The sequence below is a fragment of the Loxodonta africana genome, chromosome 21, assembly GCF_030014295.1.
Source record: "Loxodonta africana isolate mLoxAfr1 chromosome 21, mLoxAfr1.hap2, whole genome shotgun sequence".
Classification (NCBI taxonomy): domain Eukaryota; kingdom Metazoa; phylum Chordata; class Mammalia; order Proboscidea; family Elephantidae; genus Loxodonta; species Loxodonta africana.
In genome coordinates, this window is record NC_087362.1 from 64,066,980 (window position 1) to 64,087,830 (window position 20,851).

General features: G+C 34.5%; 1 protein-coding gene across 13 annotated transcripts in view; it reads right to left on the reverse strand.

The window, feature by feature from the left end:
- The window catches only part of CHD9 (chromodomain helicase DNA binding protein 9), a 230,035-nt gene that overhangs the window by 56,545 nt on the left and 152,639 nt on the right, over positions 1-20,851 (reverse strand). For all 13 annotated transcript variants that reach the window (XM_064274040.1, XM_064274038.1, XM_064274037.1 and 10 more), the window contains 9 exons: positions 19,198-19,319; positions 15,423-15,666; positions 11,136-11,312; positions 9,669-9,812; positions 9,317-9,572; positions 7,976-8,186; positions 5,890-6,085; positions 1,914-2,081; positions 1,039-1,218 (listed from right to left, as the gene is read on the reverse strand). In XM_064274040.1, the coding sequence (XP_064130110.1) occupies positions 1,039-1,218; positions 1,914-2,081; positions 5,890-6,085; positions 7,976-8,186; positions 9,317-9,572; positions 9,669-9,812; positions 11,136-11,312; positions 15,423-15,666; positions 19,198-19,319 (1,698 nt within the window). The remainder of the gene's footprint in view (positions 1-1,038; positions 1,219-1,913; positions 2,082-5,889; positions 6,086-7,975; positions 8,187-9,316; positions 9,573-9,668; positions 9,813-11,135; positions 11,313-15,422; positions 15,667-19,197; positions 19,320-20,851) is intronic.

A 20,851-nucleotide genomic window follows, 5' to 3' on the forward strand; every position in this document is an offset into this window, starting at 1 on the left:
GTAACTTGTTATTTGAAATACCTTCCCTGCCATGAACTAAGCTTCATGATTAGCTTTTGTTACGTTTGTTATAAATTTATTTTCCAACTAAAAACTTTTTAAAATTCTAAATAATTTAAGACACAGTTATTAACTGACAAATAATCTATTTTCAAGATGAATGGCACAATTCTCTAGGATTGTGACAACAGATAAAATCCTACGAAAATAAAATACCTGTTGTGAAAGAGAGCACCAAATGTAGGGTTACTGACTGTTTCCAAATGTTAAATTCTAATATCCTAGCTCTCCCCAAAAATCTTCTTTCTCAAAATGTAGCCCTCCTTTTATTATTTTCAAGAGAAGACTTTTAAATGGTGAAATCCATCTTCCTACAACAGAAAGTAGCAAATGTAGAAGGAGGAAAACGTAGAAAGGAAGCAAAGTAGAAAAACCTCGATGAATCAGTACACAACACCGAAATTAAAAAAAACAAAAACAAAAAAAAATCTTCAGATGAATGCAAGATACAGATTTACCATTAAAAAAGGAATATAAAGTCAGTAAACTTTTTACGTTTTCTCCAAAGAGGGTAGATGAGGAGGACAGACATTTATTAATGCTTCCTCTTAGGACCCTAATTTATTCCCCCAAATTAGATTTTAATACTAACTGAAATAAGAAATTCATTCTTTTCTTTTAGTACTTTAAATTACTACAAGTTAATGTAAGATGACAACCTTCTACATAATTACTTATGTTTTTCTCTGACTTGGGCATCCATGTTCTTTTGATTTCAAATCTACTCTGGTTAATATTTACAACTATTTCTAGTTATTACCCTTATTCCATTTCACTAGGATGTGAAGGGTACACATGAAATTTGGTATCAGAGATCAGGAAAAGAGTGTTATCTACAACTTTTGAGTTAATTCAGTATATTTGAACATTAAGTAGAAGTTTCTGCAAATTATGAGTAGATTAAGAGACAGCTAAATTTGATCAGCAGTGAAGATGTGAACATTGATGGCATATTTGTACAACAGCACTCACTGATACCTTGGCAAATGTTGACCCCCGTCCTTCTGATTCAATTGTAATAGTTTTTGTACGACGTTGTAAAATCTGATCAATATCCTCTTCACAGAATTTAGAGCCTTCATCTTCTTCCTCCATAATGGCACCATACGCACCTCTTCGCAGCAGGTCTTCTATTTCTTTTTTAGAAAGCTGTTGAATCTGAAAACAAAATTATTTTGGTAACAATCATTTTTTAAAAAGTTCATAAAATGAGAAAATATCAGTAAAAAATGTCAAGGGACCAAAGAGGTAATGCTTAAACTGCACTTGGGATTTGGGATGCAAATAAAATTCTCTGAAAGAATAAGAGGTGACATTGTTCACTCTTCTTCACTGAGTCTTTAAGAATTACTCATATGCCTAAAATGGCTTCATTAAAACAAAGCCTACGGGGCCAGAAACCTACCCAGATTGTTTTTAGTAATAGGATTCAAATACCGTAGCAATAACAAGATATAAGAATCTTGACGGAAAAAAATGTCAAAAGAAAAAAAAACCCATCATTTATAATAAGAAAAAGCCAATGCTAATAGTTTTGGTACTAAAAAATAATTTATGGAAATAATGCAAAAAATTACACAAGTTTTGTTTTATTTTATTATGCCATAATACATGTCTTAAAAAGAATGCAAAGAATTTCTATTTTTTAAACACATTCTTAGAACTCACAAGCATGGAGCTGGACAGACAGGACATGTTTTAAAAGTAGTAAGCACAGCTCTATTTAGAAATTGCTTCCTATCATAAAAAAGTATTATTCAGTGTGGTACAAAATTAAATGACACACTTCCCAAGGTAAAATTAAATGTACAGGAAAAAAAAAATACTCCAAGTGAAAAAGAAAATATACATACACCACCGCCATTGCTTTCTCTTCCACTCATGCTCTGTAACACAGCTTTATCCAGACCCAGTTTCAAGCTGGCTCGGTCAAACATCTCTCTCTCATATGAATTACGAGTTACCAGTCGGTAGACTTTAACTGCTTTGTTCTGACCAATTCTGTGGCAACGAGCTTGGGCCTGTTATAAAAATGAAAAGTTATACATTAAGTTTATTTCACAAAAGTCATTTAATAGTAAACTATCCCAAAGGAATACAAAAGTATTTAAGAATTTTTAGATATTCTTGCTTTTAAACTAGATTCAAAAGTTTTCTAGAAATTAAGGTAGGATTTCCTGGAATGAGGGGGAAAAAAATTTTTTTTTTTTTTTTGAAGGATTCCACAATTTGAAGTTAAAAATTTAAGCTTATATTTCAGAGAGTATAAAGTCACAAACAGGTTTTTAAAGGGGGTGCTGTCAGTATAATTCCAGAAAGGCACATGAATTCAAAGAACAGATTTTTAGCTGATAGCAACTCAAGGTACGAAGACTTAAAATCCAACCCTAAAATGCCTTTTTTTACTATATTATCAATAATAATCTGCCAGGCGCTCCTTGGAAACTCTATGGGGCAGTTCTACTCTGCCCTATGGGGTCGCTATGAGTCAGAATCGACTCCACAGCAGCAGGTCAGGGTTAAGATCAATAATCTCTTCTACATATTTGAGGAAACCCTGGTGGCACAGTGGTTAAGTGCTACAGCTGCTAAAAGGTCCGCAGTTGGAATCCGCCAGGCGCTCCTTGGAAACTATGGGGCAGTTCCACTCTGTCCTGCAGAGCGGCTATGAGTCGAAATCGGCTCAATGGCAGTGGGTTGGATTTGGTTTTTTGGTTATATATTTTAGTTAATCTGGATAATTTTGAGAGAAGGCAAACAAACTAAAAAACCTAAGGTGACTAACTCTGGAGACGTAAATTTATTTAAACAGAGAAAGAACTAATTCTTTAATATTTAGAAATGTTGGAGGTGGCGATTTCAGAGACTACATAAAAGCTACATATTATATACTGAGTTCCCACTAAACATAAAATTAGTATGATAAATCTTGACTTGAAATGCTATGAAGACTCTACAGTCATTCACCAAATTATTAACCATCCTTGTATTACCTTTATAAAGATTAAATCATGAACTGTGGCTTTAAAATCTACAAGGAGCATTAACTCTATGCCCTCTGTTGACATATTTCGTCTATCCATATCTACTTTGTGCTCCTCGGAACCCAGAATCTTGAATGAACAATGCTCTAGGACTAGAAAGCATAAGAGGCCAAAATTTTTGTTCGTCTATAGAAGCTTGTTGTTGTTAGGTGCTGTTGACTTGGTTCTGACTCACAGTGACTTTATATACAACAGAACAAAACACTGGCCGGTCCTGTGCCACCCTCACAATCATTGTTATGCTTGAGCCTGTTGTTGAAGCCACTGTGTCATTCAATCTCATTGAGGGTCTTCCTTTTTTTCTGCAACACTCTACTGAGCATGATGTCCTCCTCCAGGGACTGGTCCCTCCTGATGATGTGTTTAAAGTACGTATGACGAAGTCTTGCCATCTTTGCTTCTAAGGAACATTCTAGCTGTATTTCTCCTAAGACAGATTTGTTCATTCTTCTTGCAGTCCATGGTACAGTCAATATTCTTTGCCAACATCATAATTCAAAGGCATCAATTCTCTGGTCTTCCTTATTCAGTGTATTGCTTTGACATGCACATGAGGTGACTGAAAATACCATGGCTTGGGCCAAGTGCCCCTTAGTCCGCAAAGTGACATTTTTGCTATTTTAACCCTTTATAGGCATCTTTATAAAGACTAACAGTTGGAAAAACCAACAGACAGAGAAGTGGGAAAGAGAAATCGGGGGATCCAGTAGTTTTTCCACTTCCTCCTCAGGTTCGAACAATGTGATTTTATTTTAATTGAACTTTTGGAATATTACATCCCTATGATCATTTATAAGAATAAACACACATTCCAAAGTTTTAACCTAGGGATTGGCAAACTAAGGCCTATGGGCCAAATCTACCCTGCCAACTAAGAATGGTCTTTATATTTGAAGAATGAATTTACATTTATATAAAAATGGCTTTTGAAAATTAGATCGTAGAAACAAATAAAGATGTGTTACAGAGGGCATACATGGCCCACAAATGCTAAAGTATTTTGTATCTGACTGTCTACAGAAAGAGCTTATCCCTGGTTTCTATTATTGTTATTATTTTTTTTTTTTTCATTTTTATTGTGCATCAGGTCAAAGTTTACAAAGCAAATTAGTTTTACGTTTCATAGTTTGTACATAAAATGTTTCGTAGCATTGGTTTCATTCCCCACAATGTGCCAGCACTCTACCCGTTTCTGTCCTAGGTTCCCCATTTCCTTTTGTACTGATTTTCTATCCCTTCCTGCCTTCTATCTTTGCTTTTGGGTAAATGTTGCCTTTAGATCTCGTATAATTGACTGTTCTACGGAGCAAGTTACTCTCGGGTATTACTGTTTACTTTATGAGCCTGTCTATGGTTTGGCTGAAAGGTGGTCTCCAGGAATGGCTTCAGTTCCAGTTCAGAAGTGTGTCATAGTCTCATGGGTTTCTCCAGTCTCTGTCAGACTAGTAAGTCTGGTGTTTTTTGTGAATTTGATTTTTTTGTTCTGTAAGTTTTCTCCTGCTCTATCTGGCACCCTCAGTTGTGATCCAAGTCAGTGTCACCTGTAGTGGTAGCTGGGCACCATCTAGTTCTTCTGGTCATTGGGTCATGTAGACTGTGCTTCATGTGGTCCATTGGCCCTTTGGACTACTTGTTCCCTTTAATCTTTGGTTTTCTTCACTCTCCTTTGCTCCAGATGGTACAAGACAAATAGATAAATCTTACATGACCATTCCTAAGCTTTTAAGACAAACAGATGTAACTTAGATAGCTGCTCCTAAGCTTTTAAAACCCCAGGCACTACTCATCAAAGTAGGATACAGAATTTTATCTTTATGAACTATATTGTGCTAATTGATGTAGATGATCCTCAAGTCTATTATGGTCCTTTGCCTTCAAGCCTAGGAACTTCGTCCCGTGAAGTGTTTGATTATGTCCAAGAAGTTGCCCTGACTGTGGCCTTTGTGTGCTCTATTGTCTATATTAATATATAAGCAGCACCTATTGGTATGTACGTAGAAATATCCACCACCAAACCTGCAGCTGTAGGTGGGTGTTAACCTATTAATTTTAAGTAAACCTTTGATATTCTGAAATAGATTACACATAAGTTACACAAGTGAGCAGTTTAAAAATTTACCTATTATTAAGCCAGGTATATTCTCAATTACAATTTACTTTTGGTGTTATAGCTATTTAAAATGCATAAATTATACTACAGTTAACACGAACAACAGTTTCTCTTATAACTTGTTCTTTTCATAGTCCTCTTAGGTGCTCATCTTCTGTAAACTTTTACCCTATCTTTCTAATTAATACCCGTATGTGTCTGTGAAGTCCAAATACAGTCTTAAATTATATGCATGCCTTAACATTCTACAGTATTTTGTAAAAAGGCATGCTATATTACACTTCTGTTCTATGCATACTATACATGTGACAATTAAGAAGATGAAATTAGGAAAAGTAATTATTTTTGAGCAATTAATATTCTAAAAGATTTACTTATTACAAATAAGTTATTCTTACAGCGTAAGCTTCTAAAAAATTTATGTAATATTCTTTATTAAAATACTGTACTCAACTAGGTATATTCTGTATTTCAGCCCATCTTTTCTTTTTTAGAAGTCACTAAAATACAGGTTATAAATAAGTATATTTTGTTATAGTTTACTCTCATTAAATTAATTTCACCATTTCATTTGGCATACATATTTTTTAGGGAAGCATACAATTAAGATAAAATTAAGATGTGGATCACCAATATGTGTTTTTAAAAGTTTTCATAGCCCAAGAATTTATTTACCTGAAGATCATTTTGAGGATTCCAATCAGAATCAAAAATAATACATGTATCAGCTGCAGTTAGGTTGATGCCTAACCCACCAGCTCGGGTACACAGAAGAAAAACAAATCGATCCGAATCAGGTTTGCTAAATCGGTCTATAGCAGCTTGTCGCAGATTCCCTCTGACTCTTCCATCAATCCGCTCGTATAAATATCTATCAAATGAAAACACAATAAACTCAGATAGATGAATACAATGAAGATACATTCTACCACATGGGAAGCCAGCTCTTCTACATAATTGTTTACTGTAAAATTCAGAAGCAATATCATCCCAGTAGTCTCTATAACTTTATACTTCTTGGTATTGGTGCTAAGGGGAAAACACAAAAGTAACATAAGCATAAAAAAAACTCCGCATTCCTGAATACAATGGTGAGTTGTTTTAGATGTACAGGTAAAGTATTATAATGAGTATCATTTTCAGCAGGTGGAATAACAACAGATCACATTTCCACCTCCAGAAAAATAGTACCCGTTTGTTGATCTCATTATAATAAACACCACACAAGACTTTATATACATACACAAACGTTCTTTTCCATTCTCAATCCATGTTACTCTCAGCTGATATGCTTGTATGCTATCATCAAATGAGGGCAAACTGGAATATGGATGAATTCTTGTAATTACTACTTGTCTATCAATTATTTTTTAACTTATTTTCTTTCCCTATTTAACAAAAACAAAACTCGGAAATTTCAAGAAATCAACAAAAACAAAATGCATAAAAATTCAGGAGCTAAAGAGAAATGTAAGTGGTACACTTGTAACACTGGCCACAACTCTTTTGGATCAAGATGTTTGATCGGTTAGAGTTTCAGCAGGAGCTTCACTGATATCACTAGTACCTGTGAAACAGGTGTGACTTCTAACAATGTTACTTGTAACAATAAATACACTTTTTTTCCCATGAAATTCATCATAATTGAAATTTACATGTATAAACTGCTTTAAGAGTTCTCTGTGTGAGATCAAGAAAATTTTAGAATGACTATTTTTAGGAATATTGCAGTTAATCTTCCTTCCACTTAAATGGTAAGAATATAACATAGATTTTGCAATGAGGCTAAAAAAGGTGAAGCACTAACACTAAAATGGAACTAGAAATAACAATGAAAAATAAAAATGAGCCACACAATCTCTATAATACAAGCTGGTATAGACCTTTATGTATCTATAAGGGTTAATAGCCATTAACTAAAATCTATAGCTGAATCTTCAGTTTCCCTTTTGTATCAATATGCTGACAATTGACTGGGCCATTAACACTCTAATAAAAGAAACACAATACTGTAAAAGAATCATATCCTATTTACATAAATACTAATTAGATGGTGAAACAGACTATCTTGCTGTTATGTACACACATAACAACCATATTAAACAAATCAAAAAAGATTAAAGCATGCACAAATTTCATATAGTTTATGATAATGGCCAAAGTGCAATGAGTTACAGTTCTACCTGTAACAATGAAATAGATCCAAAAAAGACCATAAATCACTCTTTATTTTTGAAGACGGCTATGTTAAACACAAGTCCACCTAAAGTGACATAATTACCAGAAAGTTTACAAATCATGTAAAATGTACACTGATAAACCCACTTCCCTAGGTCAACAAATAGTTGGCAACTTGCAAAGTTTTCTCAATCAGTCTCCTTAGCACATCCCTACTATAACAACGTATGTATGTTAAGAAAACACATAACATACAATGCTAAGCAAGATGTGAGTTAAGTGAAGTTACAGAACCCCCACTGCTGTCAAGTCAGTTCCAACTCATAGTGACTTAATAGGACAGAGCAAAACTGCCCCAAAGGGTTTCCAAGGCCGAGTTGTTTACGGAAGCAGACTACCTACCATATCTTTCTCCTGCTGAGTGGCTGGTGGGTTCAAACCATCGAACTTTGGGTTAATAGCCAAGCGCGAAACCTCTGTGCCACAAGGGCTTCTTGGTTACAGAACAAATTGCAAAAACCTTAACAACATATACTTAACATAATTCATAATATAATTCAATGGATTATATAGCATGTCTTACCTTTTATGTATAAGATAGTCCTCCAGGATGTCAAGGCACCGTACCATCTGAGAGAAGATGAGCACTTTATGACCCCCTGCTTTCATTTTGGGGAGCAGCTTATCTATAAGGACCAATTTACCAGCGGACTGGATCATTGCTTGAAGATGAAAATCAGAAGCAGCTGGATTATACGTATCTCTAAATTCTCCAAGTATTTTCTCCTCAGCACCTGTCAAGATAACATCAATACACAAATGCAGGCAACTCCTGGTTGCTTTCTTTTTTAGTCAGAATAGTGTTCCTTTGTGCTTCTGTAATGTAATTTTCTGATGGTAATTACATTACTTTTATTAGAATTATTTATATTTGTGGCTAAATCTCTACTAATACCAGACCGTAACTCCACTGAGGCTAGGAAAATGCCCTAAGCATCTCCTAATAACCCCAGGCACCTGTCATAATGCTTCCTATAAATTTACGCTCACTAAGTATTTAATGAATGCTATTTATTAAGGAAACGATGAAAGGAACTGTCGTCCCAACCCAGATAAGTAAACACATTTATTCCTAAACATGTACCTAATATTTAAACACTAATCATAATAGTGATCATTACTCAAGGGTGATCATAGTTAATCTGGATGTGTCTAAGGGTATCCAGTTGGCCGTTACAATAAGGAAACGAGAAAAAACTAAAGGAGAAGTCTTGTTACAGATCCTTCATACGTATTTCCTCCAGAGAGTCTAGACCAGCATTAAAGAGACTCTCAGCCTTTCCTTAGTCTGTTCAGCTACAATTAAGTACCAGAAATGCAAGAAGAGACTTCAGTTACTGGGCTAAGAAACACACTGTCTGAGATTTAGTAAGTAAATCAGGAGTATATTCCTAGAAATTAAGTGAAAAGACCCAAATACTGTGCAAAGAGAATGCTGGCAGAGAACAGAGAAGACCTTAAGAAGCAACATTAAGAATTACTAAAGCACAAAAATTGAGAGACAGACAGTAACCCCCGTAACTGGGCGGGGGTGTCTAACGGGAAAGGAAACGGGGGAGGGGAATAAATAAATCCAGAGGTTCACAAGGAAGATTAAATCAGAGGAGGATTAACAAGTCCAAATTAAACTGAAAACAACTTCTGCTATTGTAAACTACTGTGCTGCCATGGGACACTGCAGTAAGGCAGTTCTCACTGCTTGCGGCTTTAAAACACCTGTTGTCCCTCAGAAATTCACCATCGAGGAGTTACAGCATCACGGCCTTTCCTTATAAAAGCCACTACAGCTACGGTGGTAGTTTGTTTACTCAGGATTGTTTGTTAACAGAATAGAGTGCATTTGTCTGTAATGCTGTCTAGCTACCTTTAATAAGGTATGGATGGTTACAGCACTTTCTGAGCTCCATCATGGTGTTCACCAAGTTAGGTACGTTAGTCTGTCCTGCTCCTTTGGACAAAAACGAAAAGTTCTTCTCCAAAATAGCCCGGTAGTATTTCTTTTGAATGTTAGTAAGTTCTACTTCAATGATGGTTTCTTCCTTAGGTGCCAACTTTTTTTCCACATCTTCTTTCAATCGTCTCAACATCATTGGTTTCAGGATAGCTTGAAGTTTCTGTACCTGTATAAAAAATGATAAGGAGATATTTAACACGTGCACACACAATTACACATACAAATTACAATGATAAAAAATTAAAAAAGGGCCATAGGACACCTGTTCTTCTGTTTTCAGATCCCCAAATTCTTGCATAAATGTTGATTCAGAGGGAAACCTTAAGGGTTCAAGAAAATGAAGAAGACTGAATAGTTCTTCAACTGTATTTTGGAGAGGCGTGCCAGTCAAAAGCACCTTGTGTTCCTACAAAAGACAAGAATAATTCACATTAAATGCCAAAGTAACAAAATTATATAAAAGCTGATTTAGGGTCTTAGCTTTTGAAAAGGAAATATTTTTCTCAGCACAATTTTCAAGAATCAACTCAAAATATACCTCTACCCAAAAGTCAAACATAGCAGTAATCAAAAAACAAACAAAAAAACCGAACCCATTGCCGTTGATTCCAACTCATAATGACCCTGTAAGATAGAGTAGAACTACCCCATAGGATTTCCAAGGAGTGGCTAGTGGATTTGAACTGCTGAGCTCTTAACCATTATACTACCAGGACTCCATAGCAGTAGCAGAAGTAAATAAACACAGGAAATTTTTTAATAGTTGGTGCTACAAGTTAATATAATTTAAAATTCAACTTGAAAACAATAAATATTTGTATATCTTCATATATATGTAAATGCTAGTAAGTAATATAGAAAGATACACGCCAAATTGTAAATATGGAGAAGAGGAGTTGACTGGGGAGTGATGCAGATGGAGAAGGGCTAAAAAAGGGGGCTTCAAATTTTTACTGTACATAATTTTGTATATTTGAGTTATTTGCTCAAGTGTTCATATACTAATATGTGACTTTATTAAAAACCAAAATATAAAAGGAAATCTTTATTTGAAAGCAGCAAACACATAAACAAGAAGATGATTTTTAAAAATCCTACTTATTTTTTAGTTATAATCAATACGTTACAAAAAAAAAAAAAAAAAAAAACTAAGCCTGTTGCCATCTGATCGATTCTGACTCATAGCAACCCAGTAAGACAGGGCAGAACTGCCCTCTAGGGTTTCCAAGGAGTGGCTTGTAGATCTGAATTCCTGACCTTTTGGTTAGCAGCCACAGCTTGCTGTAGCTCTTGAACACATCTTCTTTCAATCAGGGCTCCTAATATATGTTAGGCTAGTAGAATTGGGTAGGTACTTTATCTGTCATAAATCGACTGAATAGTATTATAACCCTGACAGATAAATGGACTTTAAATTAAGGAATTTATGGCATAAAATTTATAGTCTTATTTTCTTTTCAATGGTAGAGAGGTTTCTCTTTTTTAAATTCTAGAAATTATTTTAGCATTTGGAGAAAAGCCAAAAAAAAAAAAAAATTAAGCCTGAGATAAGGATTTTCCTTAGTAATTAAAGCGAGAAATGTTAATTATCACAGATAGTATTCAGATATACTTATATTTTAAAATAAAAAAAGTAAGTTTTTAGCATTAGCTCTATGGCTTTCTGTGACATTTTATCATATAGGGAAGAAACTGAAATAAGTCATAATAATAGCATTAAATTACTTACCAGATTCATGAGTTTCAGACCTTCCAGGAGTTTACAATTTTTATTTTTTAACCTATGTGCTTCATCAATAATCACACATCGCCATTCAATTGCATTAAGTTCTCCACAGCCTCCAAGAATCATTTCAAAAGTAGTGATGATGGCTTGGAATCTGTAAGCTCCTCGAATGATACGCCCCTAGAAATTTATTATCAGATACAATAACTTGTCAGATTGACTCAGTTAACTGCATTTTAAAATTCATGTCAAATAGCATAAAAGTACATCTAGTGACATCTGCTGTAACACATTTTCCACTGACATTTTAACATACGCGCAGATGCTCCAAAGAACTAGGGGTTTGTAATTAAAACTGTATTAGACTGCTGTGTTTTCAAGAATGTTGTTAAAAATGTCAACACACTTACATAATTTATAATGGTATCGCAACAAGCTTTCCCTGGTAAAGTGTTTTACATAATTTTTGAGAGCTGTGTTAACAATTTTAGGTGAAAAAAAGGAAACGATCATTACAAAATCTGGTGAGATTTTAACGTGAATGTTTGTTAATTACAAACGTAAGTTCAAACATATAATAGCCAATAAGTAGCTAATAGCAAACTTAGCCATCCAAATTATTTGTTCAGCAAATATTTATTGAATGCCTATGTGCCAGACCTTGTTCCAGTTCCTAGAGATACAGCAATAAACAAAAGAGACAAACATAATTACCCAAGTAGAACTCACACCCAATAATTCTAATGCAGGACTCAGTCATTAAGAAAACAAACAAAAAGCAACAACAGTAAGTTAAAAGATGATAAGGGCTGTGGAATAAAATCAAACACAGATGTGGAAAAGGTAATATACGGATAAAGGTGATCACTGCAATTGTATATATAGGGTGGTCGGGAAGACATTACTGAGAAGTGACATTCGGGCAAAGACCTGAAGGTGAGGGAGAAAGTCATGTTCATGTCCAGAGAAGAAGGCATTAGTGGCAGAAGGAGCAAGTGTGAAGGCCCTAAGGTGGGAGTATCTTTGGGAGTATTCCAATAGCAAAGAAGCCACAGTGGTTGACAGAAAGTGAGTAAGGCGGGGACGAGGCAGGCTGTACAGGGGCTTGAAAGTTGTTGTAAGCACAGGCTCTTCCTCTGAACAAAAAGCTATTGGAGGATTTTAAGACCAGAACTGTCATTAGCTGACATACATTTTAAAAGAGTCACTGTGACTGCTGTGATGAAAACAGCATGGAAGAGGTCAAGGACAGGATCATGGAGACCAGTTAAGAAGCTGTCATTATAATCCAAGCAGGAGATCATCATTGGAGGCCAGGAGAAGTGTCCGTTCTGGATATATTTTGAAGGCAGAGCCAACAGAGTTTGCTAACGGACATGTGTGGCATGACATAAAGAGAGGATTCAAGTTTGACTCTAAGATTTTCAAATTGAGCAATTGGAAAATGGTGCTGTTACTTACAAAAATGAGAAAGTTCAGGATTTTGTGTTTGAACATGTTACGTTTGAGATGTCTATTAGACAGTAAAGTTGTAAGGCATTTAGATATGACTCTGTTTAGAAAAGACGTTAGTGATATAAAGTTGGCAGTTTCCAGCAGTATAGATGGCATTTAAAGTTGTGAGACAAGATGAAATCTCTCAGTGAATGAGTATAGATAGAAAAGAGCCTGAAGACTGAGTCCTGGGTTACCACAAAGTTTAGAGATAGTGAAAATGAGAAGGAACCAGTAAGGAGGCTTGAGAATAGATAGTGATGTAGGGGTGTATGAAGTCCTAGAATCCAAGTGAAGAAAGTGTTTAAATGCACTTGAAAATTATAACTGCTAGGGATTAAGAGAAAGAAAAGGTTACGAAAGATTGTGTATTCTGATTTAGATTAATTCATATTATCTTAATTACCATGTTGGTGAAAATAACATGTGCCTTCTATGTTTGCTTGCCAATAGTACCCCCCGCCTTGCTGCGAGTTATTTTTATAAGCACATTATGCTACTTTTTTTTTTTTTTACAACATGTAAAGAAAAACTGGCACAGTGGTGCTTATGAAAATACTTCACAAGGCCGGGCGGGGGAGAGGTAGTGGCAAACAAACGTAAAAGGCACGTATTATTTGGATAAACATACACAGACTAATTTTAGATTGTGTACACTTGCCACTAAGTGTCTATTAGGTTGAAAAATAACTCCATTAGAATATCATTAAAATAAGTTTAAAGTATAAATCTACGGTATTTATTCAGTTCTAAAAAAAACTGGGATAAGACATATTCACCTAAATTGATACCACAGTGTTTAAGAAGAGGGCTCTTGATTGCCCTTTGTTTACAACTCCCACTTTTTCTCTGTGATTTTGGGGAAACTATATAACTTCTTTATGCCTCAGTCTCATTTCAAAAATGGAGACAGTATTAGCTATTTTACAAAGTTAGTATTGTAAAAATTAAGTGAACTAATACATGTAAGCTGTTTGGCATAATGTCTGGCAATGTTAACAACTCCATAAATGTTTGTGGTATTAGTGTTACCATCTCAGTTACTTTTCTAGAGAAATTTACAAACTGTTGGCATAGTTTTACAACAATTGTGATTTCAAGCTATTTAATAACCAAAAAAGAGCAGAGGTTAAATTTTCTAAATGATTTATATTAAAATATATTTGAAAAAGCTAACTCTAAAAGTTATTTTTATTATTTAAATTACAGATCTATTTATCTCATTACATGACACATTTTTATCTTCCGAAATTTATAACCTCTTCAGATAATATTCTTGCAGAATCTTTAACATTTACCATAAAATATAATATTCAATATATATTATTCAGTTTATCACATATCACGAATCTTTTAGCTTTTTGCTATTTATATTCAACTCATGAGACATATATTAAAGTAAATTGACCCGGTTAACAATCTCTTAAATTACCAAGATTTTAGTTGCACTATTATAAAAATGAGAAGGCTGAACTAAATCATTTTTATGATACCATACAGCTCTAAAAGTCTACAAACATATGATCAAGAAAAAAAAGAAAAAAAAACACCATAAAGGAAATTAGACTATAACCTAAAATGTCACATACTCCTAAGATATAAAGATGGCAGTATTTGGTAGACTGAGAATAATTAAAGGATTATATATATATATTTTTATAGATCCTTAATTTCCTAAAAATGTAACTGTTTCAACCATGAAATTAGGGGGTGAAAAATAGGTTAGAGGAACAAAATCTGTTAATTCATCCGTTTTCAGCTTGAAATAGGTAGGAAGTCAGGTACAATTGAAAGGCAAAAGTAAAGGCTAGCTAGGTACATTACATTATTTCAACCTCTATCACATCACATGACCTGGTTATTTGTTAACATGATCCTTATAGGACAGAAGAATTAGTGAAAGATAAAAAAGTATTACCGAAGTAGAGTGCTAGGTGATAAAACTTTCCCAATTAAAAAGTAAAATTTGGTGGGAATTGTATCTTTTACTGATTTTCTTCCTTCTTTCTTAATAAGATCCCATTCAAGACTAACGTGGCACTTCATGCTTTCTAACTTTAACTTAATAGCTAGAAAATTCTTTCTTATGCCGTCATCTCTTAATTTTACGACTGTGTATTTAGGAGAAAAATAGGAAATCCCTTAAAGAGTAAGAGGCCAAAGTAAAAGTGCGTCTTTAAGACAAAGGAAAGAGAAAAAACTTCGAATCACTACCATCAAATCACTATTTAGAATATCGAAAAGATCAATCCAAAGAGGAAAAAGAATGAAGGAATGTTCGTACCAGTACAAATACAACACACCAAATGTCTAAAATCAAGATCCACGGAACACAAAAGAGAACCTATGTTGTCACCTCAATGGGCATTTAAATGTATGGGCTTCACTAGAAATTTGAGTTAAATTTTAAAAACAGAAGGAAAAAGGGGAAGAAGATCAAAAGTGAAAGTCATTACTCTAAAAATAAATTTAATGTGTACTCAAACACCATTAGCACAATCAGTACTCTGGTTTGAAAAAATTTAAGGCATACAATTAAATTTGTACATTTGTATAAATCAGTATACACCTTTGGAGTTAACTAGAGTATGAAAACTGACTTGTCATTATTCTCTTAAGCCACTAAAGTAATTGCAATATAAATATGATAAAGAGCTTAAACTAAGATCCAAGAAGGCAATTCAAATCTCTTGTCAATTTGAAAGTAGTTGGTATATAACGCTTGTTTTTTTCCACCCTGATCTTTCAAACTAGTTATAAGATGAAACAACAAATAAAATGATCAAAAAAACACACCTGGGAGTCCCTGAAGTACATCTCATACTGCTGTATCATTTGTCTGCTAACCAGGCTCCCGTGATAAACCACCACATTAATATCAGTCCATGTACGAAACTCTCTCTCCCAGTTTGCAATAGTGGAAAGTGGAGCGATAATCAGGAAAGGTCCTCGTATACCGGTCAGGAGGATTTCGTAGAGGAATGTAATTGACTGAATGGTTTTGCCAAGACCCATTTCATCTGCTAAAATGCAGTTTCGTCTGAAACAAACAAATATATTAGCCATGAATACGCTAGGTTTTTCTGTATACGTTTTTAAAGATCAATATACAAAAATAATCGAAGAGCAGATGAAAAATACTTGCATTTATTAAAACATAAAAGGTGCTGAAGTGCAGAGTAGGTTCAAGATTACAATTTCAATAAATCCTGCAAAGATAAACTATAGATTTTTGTAGCTCCAAAATAAAGATACCACTTACAAAATGTTTGCTTTTTTAAAAGAGTGAAATGGAAAGAGCAAGGCAAGCTAAACGCAGTATTCATTCAGGAAGTATTTACTAAATACCTTCTATGTCTCAGGGACAGTACGAGAAGATGGGATACAAAAGAAATAGAACATGTTCTCTGCCTTCCAGGGGCTCGTATCTATTAGAGAAGCAGACATGCAAATAAATAAATGAATAGTCACATAATATACTATCATAGAAGCTCAAATAAAGCACTGGTTTCCAACCCTGGCTGTGCATTAGAGGAGCCTGCAAAGCTTGAAAAAAAGATTCAGACACCAGGTCCCTCCCCTGTGATTCTAATTCACTGTGTATGAAGTAGAGTCAAGGCAGCTGACATTCTTTAAAGAGCTCTGCCAGTGATTACGATGTGTGACTGGTTAATAATCAGTATTTACTATGGAAGCTCAGAGGGTAAGTGCCAAAATCTGGCTAGAAGAGATGAGAGAAGGATTCAGAAACAAAGTCAGTAAAGTGTAGGATTTTGCCAGAGGTACAGCAAAGGAGCAGAGGTATATAAAATACTATCATCTGGAGACCACAAGATTAATATGATTTGAGGGAAGAGTGAAGGGAGGTGAGATTATTAAGATAAGCCAGGGTCATATATAAAGGAAGTGAGATATCATTCTATTATTTTAAAAGAAACCTGATGAGACTGGACTTGTATTTCAAAGTTTACTCTGTTGGTATTGTGGACGTTAGAGGGTGAGGTGGGTGGAAGCTGGGACACTAATCATGAAAGATCTGTAATTGTACAGGGAAGAAAGGGTGGGATTAGAACTAAGGGAGGGGGGCTAAAAGGAGAGAACTGATTCAAGAGTTAATTTTGAGTTAGCATGAATCGGATCTAGCGACCAACTAGATATAAAGGGTGTAGGATGAAAGCCAGATTTCTGGTCTGAACGACTAAGTGAATTGTGTTATTATCAACTGACATGCAAAATACGGAGCAAGAACAAATTTAATATGGAGGAAAAAGGAAATGATATGGTTAATATTTGGATCTGTTGTGTTTAAAAAATCACTGTAACAGACATTCAGGAAGCAATAGACAAACAAATACAGGCCTGCAACTCAAATTTATGCCTTAGAGATGGAGTATGGACCACTAGAATATAATTGGTAAATGAAGGCATATAGGTGGTGTATGGAGGATGTATTATGTTTAGAGGGCTAAAGAGAGAAACTTGGGCAAGAAAAAAACAAGGTTTAAAGAACAAGCAGAAGAAGAGGAACCAGCAAAGACTACTGAAGGGAATGGCCACAGGAGTATGAGAGCGCTAAGACAGAACCACACTGTGGAAGTCAGCAGGGAGGGTAAGTTTAAAGAAAGGAGTAATCCAACAGAGATAAACAACAAAAAAAAAAACATTGATAAATACTCTGTGGATTGAAAAATCAAGTCTTTCAGGGCAGTGACAGCATCAAAATCCAGACCAGAATACCGAAAAGAGAATTGGAAGTGAAGAAACGGAGGAAGCTTGCCCAGACGACTCTTCTTAAAATTTTGGCTGGAAGTTACGAAGACAACTCGAGCTAGAATGACAACTGGAGCCAAGAGAAGTTTTATCTTTTTCCTTTTTAGACAGGTTGAACCAATCTTGTTCACAGACTGAAGGGATAACACTAGTCTTCAGGGACAGCTTTAAGATGTAAGAGAGAAGGCTGGTAACTGACTACAGTGAGGTTCTGAGAAGACCGAATGAGACAGCATACAAGAGTTGAGGTGGAAGTACTAGTCTTGGTCCTGGAAGAGGATCTTTTAATTGTGATACATGAGAATATCGGTAAGAATGGCCATGGATGGAGGTATAATTTGCTTAAGACTGAGTATGAGCGCAGGCAAGAAGTTGGAACGAGTTCACTTGCTGGGCCTGGGCTTCTCAACGAAGCAATCCTATACAGAGAGTGAAAGGGATAAAAGGCTCCAGGAAAATGATGACAGTTTAAAAGAAGCAATGTAGGAAATGGGAAAGGGAGCTAATGAGGGAGAAAAAAGTGGAAAAAAAAATTTTTTTTGCTAACTATTTTACCTGAATAGTTCTCTTAGAATAAATGATCAATACATAGAAAATATAAACCAGGACAAAGAGTTCTCTACATATAATTAAACAAACAAACAAAAAAAAAAACCAAACCCCTTGCCGCTGAGTTCATTCCGACTCTCAGTGACGCTACAGGACAGAGTAGAACTGTCCCATAGGGTTTCCAGGGAACAGCTGGTGGATTTGAAGTGCCAACCTTTTGGTTAGTAGCCGAGCTCTTAACCACTATAACACCTGGGCTCCTCTACATATAATGGGTCACCTTAATTTCATCAGACTGAGTCTCATGACTCACCATTACTAAGTTTAATAATCAGAAAAATCACGTGAGAAGTAAAAACACAGAAACATGATCGTGAATAAAGGTGTCATACTGCTAATAATAGTGCCTTCATTTGTCCTTTTTTACACACCAATGTACTTTTTCCTTAATCATGGTACCATGTTTTACTTCTGTTGCAACTGTCTTTCCATCTCAATAGGGAACATGATGCCAAGTTCTATAAATCCTTTTCAACAACAGAGAAAAGAAATAATTAACAAGAATGGGGTAATTCATTATTTCTTGTTTTTAGATGCCGTCGAGTCAATTGACTCATGAGAACCCTATGTGTGCAGAGTAGAACCACTCCACAGGGTTTTCAAAGCTGTGACCTTTTGGAAGCAGAATGCAGAGAGGGTGGATTTGAACAGCCAAACTTTCAGTTAGAAGTTGAGTGCTTAACTGTTTGTGCCACCACCCAGGACTCCTAATTAATTTATCACTAGCTTTCTATATTTTATATTCTATTATTAAATGATCACTTGCTAATATTCTACTTCTTTAAAGTCTTACATTAAAAAATAGTGTTTCCCACAGGAATAAACAGCTGACAACTCAATGACTAAATCTAATCAGCAGACAGTAGTATCAGTTAATAAATATTTAGTATAAAAAATTCTGTTAACACAGCAGACATTTTAGTACTCTAAAAAAGGTATTTCAAATTTGATTATTAATCATCATATCAACATTCCTCTATTCTGAGTGGTCAAATTTAAAGGATGCAACTGTAGTTAAAACCCTACATTGTAATTCACATATCTTCCTGCAGTAAACTGACTTTACATAATAAAGACTCCATGGCAGTAACAGTACAGCAACAACAGTACATGTTTTACTTAACATATTTTAGCACACATATAAAAAAGAGAACAACACAATAAAATTTTTCGGTTAAGGTATACTACTTACCTATTGTACCAATTGAACAACAGCCAGTTGAGTCCTTCTAGTTGATATTCCCTGAGTTGGTTGCCATTTTTGTAGTCCCTGGATTGATCTATTTTTTTCCAAATATTAGAAGGCGGACGATCCTTTGTGGAAAAACAAAGAATGAATGATGAATATTATATTTTTTCTCATACATTTCAAATCTCCAATATATCTAATTCACGGTAAAAAGTATTGCTTTTAAAATAATCCTGAAAGTAAAACACAGTATGATGTTATAATAAATTCTACTAAATATTTAAGAACCAAATTAATTCTACACAAACTCTTCCAGAAAACTGAAGATGAAGGAATACTTCCCAACTCATTCTCTGAGGCCAATATTGCCCTGATACCAAAATTAGACAAAAACATCACAAGAAAACTATAGATCAATATTCCTCATGAACATAGATGCAAAAATTCTTAACAAAATTGTAACATGGAATATAATTACTGTATAGAAAGGTTAATGTATCCTGACCAAATGGGATCCTCCTCAAGCAGGGAAGGTTGGTTTAAATTTAAAAATTAATCAGTGTTTATCAATAGATTTAAAAAAATATTATAATCTCAATAGATATAGAAAATAAAACAGCGATTCCTGATAAAAACTCTCATCAAACTATGAATAGAAGGAAATTTAATCTGATAAAAATGCATCTACAAAAATCCCACAGTTAATATCATCCATAATGGAAAAAGGTAAGAATATCCACCGACACCACTTCTACTCGACACTGTATTGGAGGTTCTAGCCAGTGCAATCAAGCAAGAAAAAGAAATACAAGTCATCAAGATTGGGAAGGAAAAAGTAAAACTGTTTTTATTCATAGAAGGTATGATTTTCTATGTAGAAAATCCTATGTAATCTATAAAAAAGCTACTAGAACTAGTAAGCAATATTAGCAAGGTTGTGATAAACATACAAAGGTCAATTGCAATCTATATTCTAGTAACAATCATTTAAAACAATACCATTTTATAACAGCATCCAGCATATGAAATATTTTGGAATAAATCCTGTAAAAGATGTGCACGACCTATACATTTAAAACTACAAAACCCTGTTGAGAGAAATTAAAGAAGACCTAAATAAATGGAGAGACTGACCATGTTCACAGATTGGAAGACTCAACATTGTTAAGAAATTCTTCCCAAATTGAACAGATTCAACACAATCCCAAACTAAATCCCACCAAGGCTTTTCTGGAAACTGATAAGCTATTTCTAAAATCATATGAAAACGCAAAATACCTAAAATAGCAAAAACAACTGGAAAAAAAATGGGCTGACTTAACACTGAATGATTTAAAGACTTGTTATAAAAGTTACAGTATAATCTATATAAAGATAGAAAAACAGATCAGTGAAACACAACAGAGGTTCTGAAATAGGCCCAAATGTATATGGACAATTTATTTTTGAAAAAGTTGCAAATACAATTCAGGGAAGAAAAAATAGTTTTTCAACTAATGGTGTGGGAAGAATTGGATATCCATGCACAAAATATGATCTTTAACACATACAATGTACTATATAACAAAAATTAAACAAAAATAGAGGATAGATCTAATTGTAACTAAAATTTCTAACAGACAAAGGAGAAAAACTTTGTGATCTCTGGGGATGCAAA